This window comes from Myripristis murdjan, chromosome 2 (genome assembly GCF_902150065.1).
Source record: "Myripristis murdjan chromosome 2, fMyrMur1.1, whole genome shotgun sequence".
Lineage (NCBI taxonomy): Eukaryota > Metazoa > Chordata > Actinopteri > Holocentriformes > Holocentridae > Myripristis > Myripristis murdjan.
In genome coordinates, this window is record NC_043981.1 from 8,906,195 (window position 1) to 8,918,320 (window position 12,126).

The window sequence follows — 12,126 nt, forward strand, 5'->3', positions numbered from 1 at the left end:
ACAAAGAAAAGGAGAGAGGAACTGATGAAACCCATGACAAACAGGGTTCAACAAACAAACACAAAGTCAGTGATTCAGTGTTGAAGCAGAAAATAAGACAGGGGAGAGAGACATGTATCAGCCAGAGCCTCAGATTCACACAACATAACTAACCTGGCCTAAAAAGCATTTTGGCATGCGATTAAAATCACAACTGAGCAATTTCCAGCTTTCTCTTTCTCAGAAATGTACCTCTGTGTTACTGTAAGTGTGAGTGTCCATTTGGTTGAGCCATGCTCCTGCATGTAAAGCAGCATGCAGTAAACCAGACCCTCTAAAGCACTTTTCCTGGGCCTGGTTTGTGATACTACTGGCCCTCATGGTGAATTTGTTTGGGCAGAGGAGGCTTGGGAGTTCACACGCCTTTGGAGGACTGATGACATCTTCTAGTGGCTTGTGTAGTGTCCCTTCAGGATTTAGGTTTTTGTTGAGAGAAACAGGGATTGTTCTCTCTCTCTCTCTCTCTACCAGAGTCTTCTCAGGGATAATTGTACCATGTATGGTATGGTCTATAGTAAAGTTATAGTGATATTTCTGGGTACAAAGTTTGGGAAGCAGGTAGCACAGTATGAGGGGAGACTTTCCTTCAACTGGATGAGTGGGGTTCAAACCCTTGGCAACCATTCACCTGGCTGAGGTGTCACTGAAGAAAGCACTGAATTCCTACCAGCTCTAGGGGAGCTGCACTGTCTCTGACTCTGACATCTGACTTCTCTAAGAAGGGGAGAAAAAAAAATAATCTGCATCTCTGTTGTAGTACCTCTCTACTCCAGCAGGTGTCACTAAAGGAAAGGCTGAGTGCTCTGTACCAGCAGACCACAGAGAGAGGGACGGGCCCCTGGTGTCTGCTGAGGGGTCTCTGTGACTCACTGGCCGGACTATTAGCCGCTAGCAACGTCAGCATGGGCAGACAGAAATGAAGTAGGAGTGGAAAGACAGTAGAGAGAAGGAAAAGACAGATAGAGACAAAAAGAGGGAGAGGGGGAATAAGGGAGAGGAGAACACAGACATGAGAGGAAACACAAGACAAAGGACACTGGAGGAATGGTCCTTTGTCCACAGAGACGGAGACCAAGACTCAGTTGCTTAACAAGGCAGACTGAAATGGAAACAGACAAAATACAAGACTCAACACACTGGAAAAAAAGCAGCAGGCGGGAATCCAGAGGCACAAGCCTGAGAGGAAAGAAACAGTACGGGATGTGTGGATAAAACAGGTGGAGAGAGAAAGACTGAGACATAAACAGCAGTCGGGTACCTCCACGGCGACACTAAAGTCCACCATGGACACGCTGGTGTTGCGGTGCCAGCAGACGTGCATGGTGGTGTTGCCACGGTGACCGTGACGCTCCAGGGATGAGCGTGAGCCGCAGAGCTCCTCCTCCGACTCCTGCTCAGCTCCTCCATCCTCCGACAGTTCTGAGGAACGATGGACGGGGTTAAAATATGACGGCTAACAGAAAGCACTGAAACTCTCACTGAGTAGTACAGGAAATGAAGAGATCTGCTTCAGCATAAAATTACAGTCTGTATCATTTCAGCGATTAACAAAATGAAAACACTGATCAAAACACTGTTGGCATAAAGGGGAAGCATATTATGGGTTACTACTGAAGCCATTAGTCTTTTAAATATATAATCATCTGTGTATTTGAAGCACTTACTGAGAATTAGGAGCCATTTCTACTTTGTGTGTTGTGTATATATTTAGGAATAAAAACTGGCCACAAATAGACAAAACCGCTAATTTTCTTCTATTACAACATAAAGCCAGTCAGAAAGCCTGCCATGGGATTAGTGTTCAGTACAGAATTAAGATATATTTATCACAAAATTACAGCTGTTACCATTTATAATGCACAAGAATGAGAAAAAACTGATGGATCACATGACACTTATATGCTGTGAATGTAACTGGTTGCAACATTGCAATATTCACCAGGTTTTCTCATAAGGCTGCAAAGCTAGTGCATGTACTTTTTCATATTATTATGGTGAGATGACAATCAGTCTGAAACAGTGGGCATTAAATCACATGACTTAACAACAACCTGTAACAAGCTTTTGGTGTTAACATGGCTATTAGAGGAAACTGCAAGAGAACTTTTGACACTGTGATCGCAAAAACAAACAAAGAACTAAGCCACAATGCCAAATTTGATCAAAGTCACCTAATTTGCTATACTGTCTGGTCAAAATATAGAGTAACTTTATCTTTTTGTAAGCCAATACTTTGTCTTTTTTGTATAAAAACCTGTACATAGCAGGTCCTTTAGCTCAGAGACAATGGAGAAGTCAAGCTAAAGTTCACCAGGTGGAGGACCCATTGAACATCCCGACAGGCGTTCAACATAAAGGATGAGAAGAGAGAAAAGGAGAAAGAGGGACGACAGCTGGGGATGGGACATGAATAGATCAGGTAACATACCAAACTGACACAGAGAAGCTGGAACAATTCAGTGATATTAGTCATATAAAGGGCGCTGAGTGCAGCTGTCTGTCTCATGAGGGGAAAAGAAAGGAGGAGAAAGAGTGAAAAATATCCTCTCGGTCGGGGGGAAAGGCAGAATTACGGAGACAATAGGAATATGCAAGAGCTCGCCTGTCCATGATCCAGTTCACTGTGATTTAAAAGGTAATGCAAACCTTCTTGCATGTAAATATCAGTCCAACACCAAAACCATTGATATCCCCTGTAAAGTCACTCCAAATAACATGTAATACCAACAAGGAATGCAATAAAGTGTTTACTTCAACTGGTAGGCTTTTGCAAGAAAAGCCGCTGTGGGTAACAAATCCCACTGAGTAACATCCAACATCCAGGAATAATTATTCTCTGGAATTTTGTTTATGACCTATTTCCTCTTGGGCTTTATCTTTCTGGGCTCTAAGTGAGTCTAAAACAGGGACAACAGGTCACACTCACTCAAAGCTGAGTAGCTGTTATATTTGGGGACAACAGGAGCACTTGGGGGGTAATTTTGGAAAAGAGAAAATATGCTCAGCATAAATAAAGGCTAAACATATATATTTACGCTAGCATTTCTTAAGGGGAGAAATAGAAGATTCAAATACTACAAATAGGGTTCACACACTCACTTGAACATAAAATTCAAGAAAGGTGTTCAAGGTCTTATTTGGAACTGTTTTCTGCTGAAGGACACAGGCAAACTACATTCATCCACTCCCAGCCAGTATAAATTAGAGGTGGACAGAGAACAGGATGCAGTTTGCCTGTATTCTTACACAGGAAATAGTTGCCAAATAAACTCTTCACCCACAAGGGCTGTGGATTACACCGGGTATCCATGTCACTGTTTTTTGACGTGAATTTTTCAAGGTTTGAGCTGCAACAAACAATAAACATCTAGTGTTACTGTGTTGGGGTGAAGGGAGACACACAGGAAACCTCATCAAATCACACAGAAACTATTTGGATGCATGTACTGCATGAGGAGAAAGTGGGAAAATCTAGTTTTTTGTATTTTGGGTGAACTATGCCTTAAAAGAGTAAGACGTGGTAAACTTGTTTTTTGCTCATGATCTTGCTAAGTCGTAAAACTGTGATGAAATGATTCCTTTTAAAACGGCTGCAAAATCAACAGAATTGCCTTCAGATGTGAAGTGTTGATGCCATGGCAAAGAGCTGACACATATTGACAAATTCAAGTGCTAGAATTTTTATCTCAAGCAAAAAAGTACTTTCAAGGTCTTCCATCCAGTTTAAAAAACACTGGCCTTATTTTATTTTTCCTCAGATCCATAAATTTTAATGGATTTTCAAGGCTTGTGGTAACTATGAAGGACACATGTGAGAGATATGTCCATGGTGAAGTGTGGTTTGCTTAGAAGCTAGTCTTTCTCTTTATTTCGCGCGCACACACACACATACACACACACTTACTGCTGTCGGTCAGGCTGGTGGAGAGCAGGTCGGCGTGGGGACTGCTGCTCTGCTCCGCCAGGTCGATGGCCATCCTGATGTCCTCCACCCACCTCTCCATCTCTGACGCACAGCTGGGGACATGAAAGAGAAAGGGACACTTATGAAACCACACAAAGCAAGAGGAAAAAAAAGAAGAATAAATGAGGACAGAAAGAGGAAAAAAAACGCATATAACCAGCATATAAAATCACTATGTACATTTGTATGACCGGCAACCTCTAATTACGTCTGCATAATGCAACACAATCTGTATCTGCAGCTTTTTCCCATCTATGCATGAGTAATGGGGTAATAGAAAATAGGTCACATAGTTCGGTTTAATTTACGTACAACTTAACAGTGGCTTGGGTTCTGTATGAATCCATATTTAATGAGGCTGACCTGTATTAATCTTTCACAAACTTACCCTTAAGAGCATATGGGTTGCATTCATAATGGATAACTGAGCCTTCGCGCAAAACATTTGTTGTTTTCTTTGTCATGTTTAATTCAGTTTGCATCCCCTTTATTGTTTTGGTGTTTGCATTCTGTCTCTTACATACAATTCCTTTATTTACATTTTTTAACTATCATGCTTTGTGTTTATGGTAATTTGTAAACTCTGAGTCAAGAAAAGTCCTATATAAATTGTATCATTATATATATATATATATATATATGTGTGCGTGTGTGTGTGTGTGTGAGTGTTCACCTTGCTGCCACCACCACAGACTGGCGTTGTCCAAACAGGGTAAAAGAGTGAGGGACGCCCCATTCCTCCTCACTCTCTCTGATCTGCATGCGCACACACACACACACACACACACACACACACACACACACAAACGCGCACACACAAACAGAAATTCAGTGTATTGACACGCACAAATTCCACTTATTTTCTTTTTATAGATAAGCTTTTTGTGTCCATTGTCACACTTCAATCACAAATATCCCTGAATATTCACACAATGACATACTTATATGACATACATACTTTACATTAAGAAAATACATTTTAAAACACCTCAAAATGTGGTAGTGAAGGAACAGTTGCAGTGACAGAGAGAGAGAAATTTGAACAGAACAAAACAAAACAAATTTCAGTGATGTTTCAGTCAATCTCATGGTTGCAGTACAATGTGGACAGTCACCAAATAAGAAAATCTGGCTACTTACCGTCATGCCATAAAGGGGCAGCTGGCCGTGAACTTTGAATTGGTTGGACGGGGTCATCCCTCTACTTGTGTACACCAAGGAATCACTGAACTGGAAGGAGGGCGGAGGCAGGAAACAAGGGAAAAGGCCAGGGATAAGGTGGGATGACCGCAGAAAGGAAGGAAAGACATAAAGAAATAATAAGAGGAAGGAAGAGGAAAATTATATTTGCAATATTCAAGACATTTTGAAGGTGTCTTAGAGGAAGAAATCTGTAAATCCCATACCAGGAGGAACATCCTTTGCTGAAGGCCTTTCCCTGAGAGTTTACTGAGGCAACCGAGCCTGATGAATTCCTGTCAAAAACACACAAAAAACAGAGCAGAAATGACATCAGAACAACGGAGGGAAAACTACGTTCTACAAATCAGCAGGACGAGTCACTTTTTTAATCAACATTGGCATGGGAACACTATTCTGAAAAAAGATTTTCATTCCCAGGGCTTATCCCATAATCCCCAATTTATGTGTTGTTGTCAAAGAAATTACCCAGGCCTTGACGTTTCCTAGACTTAAATAATTTATTAGCTCAGTCTTATATGGACGAGATTTGTTCTACAACACCAGAGGACATAGAACAAGAAACAAAACATAACTAATTTCATCACTTTGAATTGGAAAATGAACTTTTTGAGCTTTATGAACAGTTGCTACTAAGACAAAATAAAATGCTGGCACACTGTAACAGACTGAATCTCTCACCCTTCCTGGGATGACCAGGTTTTCAATGCCTGTCAGGTCTTTCTTCAACTCCAGAAGTTTCTGGAAGTTCTCCATCTTCATCATGGTGCCTTGGAGCTGCAGCACCATCTCTGAGATTTCGGCCAAGGCCGCTGGAGAGGAGGGATGGGATGGAGGAGGGAACAATATTATCCTTATCTCTTGGCATATGAGAGAAAAACGTAGAATAAGGAATGCAGAAAACATACAAAAACCACACACAGCCCAAAAATTACCTCTTGAGTCCCTGAAGTCGTCGTGGGTGGGCGGGTAGTGCTTGCAGAGCCTCTCCAGGATGAGCTTGTAGTGCAGCAGGCGGTGGAGGGGCCGGAGGAGGAAGATGTTGAAGGGCAGGTAGCAGGCCTTCTGCTGCTCAAAGTCCCGGCACAGCGTCTCCAACCTCCGGCTGGACCTGAGGCACAGAGACGGAGGAGACAGGTTCGCTTCAGACGGCTGCTACAGTGTGTGTTGAAAATATCACAGCAAAGTGTTGATGCTATGAAACAGACTGAGCAGGTGAACCCGGGTTAAAGGTTCAATCACTATGTTATTAGGCTAGGAGTCGAACTTGAAACTAAATTTTGCAGTAGCTTGGTAACAGTGTGACTAAATTCAAATTCAGAATGTGTTTTTCCTAGTTAATTGCTTTTTGGTTATGCAAGACAAATAGCATATGGCATTTTTATGCTTTTATGCATTAATTAACTGATGTAATTGCTGCCTCTCATGTTTTGATGTAACTGTCTTTGGTCTCATTGTCTCCACTATTTTTTTTTTTTTTCATCCTCATCTGCAAAGATGCACATAATGCCCTCATGTGGTGTACAGTGCACTGTAATAAGCACACTACCTACTTATTCACATGCAGTATGTGCTGAGTTTTGATTTTGTTTTACATGACGCTGCAGGTGTAAATATGATCTGATGTTGCAAAGTCGTTTTTAACTACTTTTTATAAGCAATTTTTGTTCACCAACTACAGCATATTTCTCTTGTGGGTATCTTTGCTGTCCTTTAATGTAAACTAACTGGTAGCTCATGAAACGATACTTATATAACAGCCACTCCAACGCTGGATTCCCTCTTAATTTCAGTAATAAAAATGACTTCAGTTATGAGGGACAGACTGTGATAAAATTCAGGAGAAAAGTCAAAGCAAGTGTTCCAAAAACTGTATATGTTGTTATATTTCAGTTATGAAAAACGCCCTTCATATTTCAAAAACACAGATGATATTTTGAAAGTGACACTCTTTGGTAAGTAAAGGCCTCATAATAATGTCAGCATTTCCATTTGTCTTCCTTCAGTTTGTATACTCTACCAGCACTTATGGAAAGTACCTGTCATTTAAAGTGGATCCTTTTCAGACTGTGTTGTGGACAAGACAATAGATTCAACTTTCAACAGGCTGCAGGCCGGGAACAAGTGCGAAAGAACAAGTGCCTGCCAGTGACCTCTGACCTCGGGCTACAAACAGCTCTGTCCCGCGTCATGTACCCACCTACTGGCCCGTTCCAGTTCCACAAGGCACTCTGAGTGTTTCTGGAGGTGCACCGTCAACTGCTGCAGATGAGAAAGACAAAGTGAAAATAGAAATGAGGAGAAGCAAAAGATATTTTAGGCTTTGAAAACATCCCTTCTTAAGTCTTATTTTCCAGTTTCCTTTCTCATGATTCTAGTTTCATTAGATCTGGTGCATGTTAGTGGATTGAGATAGTTACCCTCAGGCCCTGGATGTTTTTAAGGAGAATATCACCAATCCGCTGATAGTCTCCTTTAATATGGGCATTGGATCGACCCTCCCTGAAAGAGAGAGACAGAGTTATTGTGCTGTTTCTTAGCATGCAGTAATACATATGCTCCAGTAGGTGTCAGGCCAGAGCTGGCTTTTGCACAGGCATGATTTGACAATGGAAAATATTCACTCAGTTCCCACAATCCCATTCATCTTACCAGCAACTCGCTGGGCCGCGTCCAAAAGCAAGGTAAGGAACCATGCTCACAGTATGTATGTATATGTGTGTGTGTGTGTGTGTGTGTGTGTGTGTGTGTGTGCGCGCTAGAGTTAGTCAATTCAGAGCAGAGCAAAAGCCAAATTGCTCCTGTCAGTCATGATGAAATGAAGAAGACACAATATTCCCACAGAGGGAAATGAGGACTTGGTGTTTGTGTGTGCATGTGGCTCTCATTTGACACAAACTACTGGTGCAATGAGGTGAGGTGATGAAGGGCAAAAGTTCAGCTCTGCAAGCTTTTTTCCACCAACAAAGACACACAGTTGTGATCACTGATACATTTATCTCAGTAGAAACTGAAGGGATTTCCTTCTTGTCTGAGTTTTTTCCCACTGGATGACGGCTAAGACGGATCCTCTTCCCTTTCCCCCCCACATGAACTAACTAAAAGCTGGGTTTGCATCCAACAATTTTTGTGAATTATGATGTAGTATATTATAAATGAGTGGGACGAATGGAAACAATAACACTGAAATAGAGCACTACAATGTGAATTTCTTTGTTTTTGTCCTTGAATGAAAGCACCGAGCTGACACAAAAGAACAAGAACAACTTGCCTGGTGCTAATCTGTTCTTGAAACGCATCCCATTTTTTTTTCCCCCTAGCGGATGTGTTTGTTGACATTCAGGAAGCCTGTTTATTCACTTCACCCCGGCTGACACAAATGCACCTAATATGCAATTTATTTTTTTGCAACGCCCCTAAAATTTGCTGAAAATGCGCCTGACGGTGGATGGAAAACCGCTTCTGAATTTAGGTTGAGACAAAACATGCAGTGAGCACTAAAACAGCCTCAAATGCTCTGTCACTTGGAGCAAACCCCACAACCAAAGTAGATTTGTATTCATTACTATTATTTTTTTGTCCTATTTTATTATTGACTAAGTTATTGATTTTAGTCATGTTTTATGTGTTTCTATGTGATTTTTTTTTTGTCTGTAAAGTGCTTTTTATACTCAGTTTTGTCATTACTGCAGTACTATTACTTTTTAAAAAATCTGTTATTTCAAAACCTGATGAGTTTATGACTTGTTTTATTTTATTTCATTTTATTTTTTGCTGCCTATGTGAAGCACTTTGAGACTTGAAAAGTGCTCTATAAATATAGATTATTATTATTAGATTAATATTAGATATTGCTTAGATGTTTAGATTATTATTATATATCATTAAATTAATCGATCACATCATTATATAAAATGTGTTACACTGTTGGATATTTGCTGGCCTTTCTGTCCGTACACACACAACCCATTTGTCAAAAAGGATGAGGGCAATTTTCCAAAACTGTGACACAGCTCTGATGGAGCTCTGCAGGTGGGCAGAGGTGTGTGTTTGTGCTCAGAGCCTTCCAGAGCTATTCACACCTCACTCACACACACACACACACTTTTCAACTAGGCCACCCTGAGGCCGACACAAACTATGATGACACACAAACTGACAGACCGATATAGAAACAAACACACACACACACACACACACACAGACATTTTGGCAAACAGGTGATTTTTGTGTCTTCCTTTGCCTTAACTCATAGCGCCTCCCTTTTCATGGTTTCATGACCATGAAGCCAAGTTAGCTAAGGGTAGAGGAATGTATGATAAGAAGAATATTGTCAGCACACTATAACCGTGACATTTGTATTTCTTGCCTATTCATCACCTGAAGTTTTTGTGATCTTGACATTTAAGGTTCCACCAAAAGCCCACAGTATACACACTGCACTGTAGCTAAGAGTATTTACATGTAAAAGCCTGCGTTATGAGCCATTTTAGAGATAAAAATGAAAATGTGGCAGACATTTTGGTTTTCTGGATGGAATGAAACACGGACACTGACCACTGCGCCAGCCTCTGCTCCACCTCTTTGAGGAACCCCTGGTGGAACTTGTAGACCGGATCGTAGTTGGTAGAGATGAGGTTCCTGACAGAGTCCGGCAAGGCCTCGTCTGTCCCCACAACACTCTGGAAGGACTGGGGACGGCAAACACACACACACACACACACACACACACACACACACACACACACAGAGAGAGAGCACTTTAAATGGTTATCAAAGGAAGTCACAGGTTTTTATTTACATGAACTTTCACTTCACCTATTGCTGTCTTCCTACTTCCCGATACAGCAAATGATGTGGGCATTACACATTTGAAGACAGTATATATGAATGTATTACCATAACAAGCATTTTGTACAAACAATCCTGGGCAGAATCAACAGAGGAAGCAATCTTCGGCTCCCCATATCTAATCAAAGTATACTTGCCAACACCGTTTGATCAGCAAATGATGCTGTCCTTGATGTTTGTTGGCAACAGGATTATGTGTGACTAGCTCATGAATAGCATGTGCAGAACTCATGTATCATATTTTATGCTCAAATTAGGACTAAAATCAAGTAAATGTTCAAACACAAACCAGCAACTTCATTTTTGGGTTAGGGCTAGGGTTAGGTTATTTATAACCATATATGAGGTTTGCTCACTTTTAATCTTTAGCCATGCATGAGCTATACAAAGTTTAATTTTAGTGTAATATTGCCTAGGTAGATGGACTGCTGTATATAACAGAGCTAAGGTAGTGTCATGTGCCTTATCCACATGAAACCAAGTTAGCTAAGGGTAGAGGAATGTATGATAAACTTGGTGAAAAAAAAATAATTGGAGAAGCGACCTTGGCCAGCTGGAAATTGACAGAGCAGGAAGAGACCAGATAAGAGCGAGGCAAAAAAAAGTCCTGTATAAAGGAGCCTTTAATCTACTGTTCAGCACACTTGCAAGGTTGATTTTCTTGTGTGTCATGCTCTGGGCATTAAAGTGTGACATGCGTGTAAAAGCTTTTTATCTCGGTCCTCATTGATTTTTGAGTGGAATTAGAAATAATTTCCTTGACAATAACCGTTCAAAATGTGTTTCATGTTTGTTTATGAGCCTTGGCTTGAGAGATTCATTAGAGTTAGCACATGCACAGACACTAGGGATGGGATGATATAAGATTGAATACGAATTGCAATTAAAAACACTCTTAAAGTTGACTGTGGTGTTTTTCCATTATCAGGATACAGGAAAATCAGGACAGTGTCACATGAGTGATATGATAAAGCTGATTTTCTCATTTATATATGCAGTAAAAATATTTGTTTCTTAACAATTGTGAGATAAAGTGAGTATGTTTTAGTGCCATCTTTAGAGTGATGATTATCAGGATAATATCATGAATTGCAATTATTTCAGCCAGGATAATCATGACATGACATTTTCATTTCATCCCAAGCCTAACACACACATTTAATCCTTGTGGCCTCAGGGGACCGCACCCCAACACCTGACACCGAGGTGCTGAATTCCACAGAGACAAGCACACACGACGATGACAGCTAATGTGGCGAGTCCAGCTGTTTCACAGAATGTTGTGAGGGTGACGGGGGGGAGGGGGAGAGAGAGAGAGACAGAGAGAGGGGTGGGGGTGGGACCTCATCGCTCAGCATCACCAGCCAGAGCAAATATTTAAGAGGTTTTTAAAAAGCGCCAGTGCACGCCTCCTTCCCACATCAAAGTGGATGGAAATTACTGTTAAAAAAAACAGCTGAGAGGGAGAAAAAAGAGAGGCGAGGGGAATATGGGACAGATGGACGGTGAGGTCGGGACACATGAGCAATGAGCAAGACCTCAAGAGGGTGTGGGAAGGCACAAAAAGAAGGGAAATTCTCTTTGCTTTCAGGGGGCTTGACCCAACATCCTCACAGCTGACAGCCTCTATTACTCTGCTTCCCTAAAATATCTCTCCTGACACTCTCCTAATTTACTAGCAACAGTAAAGCTAAATTAAAAGTAAAAGGCAAGACACAATTCAACCCATACTGAGCTGCAGCTAAGATTCAGGATCTAGAGCTTGTTTTTATGAATAGGAGTAAGTCTCCCCTCGCTGTTGATTTCAGCAGTTTTACTTGTGCCAGATCTGTGTAAACACCCGAGGGCTGATCAGCAGGACAGCTGTGGAGTTTTATAGAACAAACAAGACTTTTAAGTTGAACGTTTAAGTTGAAAACAGGAGAATGCTAATCATAAGGTGGCAACAATTTCCACCAGCCTGGCTGGAATCTGGAGATTTAAGACTTCAGCCCATGTGGTGGAATAATATTCTTCGCGATCCTGTAAAATACAAAAAGCATGACAATTGTTTTTGTCATTTATTTTACCTG

General features: G+C 41.1%; 1 protein-coding gene across 3 annotated transcripts in view; it reads right to left on the reverse strand.

The window, feature by feature from the left end:
- Positions 1–12,126, reverse strand: part of LOC115371355 (FERM, ARHGEF and pleckstrin domain-containing protein 1-like) — a 70,445-nt gene that overhangs the window by 2,767 nt on the left and 55,552 nt on the right. For all 3 annotated transcript variants that reach the window (XM_030068701.1, XM_030068692.1, XM_030068683.1), the window contains exons 16-25: positions 9,761–9,894; positions 7,624–7,705; positions 7,404–7,465; positions 6,139–6,314; positions 5,885–6,015; positions 5,410–5,478; positions 5,144–5,233; positions 4,677–4,759; positions 3,944–4,056; positions 1,298–1,458 (exon numbers count right to left, since the gene is read on the reverse strand). In XM_030068701.1, the coding sequence (XP_029924561.1) occupies positions 1,298–1,458; positions 3,944–4,056; positions 4,677–4,759; positions 5,144–5,233; positions 5,410–5,478; positions 5,885–6,015; positions 6,139–6,314; positions 7,404–7,465; positions 7,624–7,705; positions 9,761–9,894 (1,101 nt within the window). The remainder of the gene's footprint in view (positions 1–1,297; positions 1,459–3,943; positions 4,057–4,676; positions 4,760–5,143; positions 5,234–5,409; positions 5,479–5,884; positions 6,016–6,138; positions 6,315–7,403; positions 7,466–7,623; positions 7,706–9,760; positions 9,895–12,126) is intronic.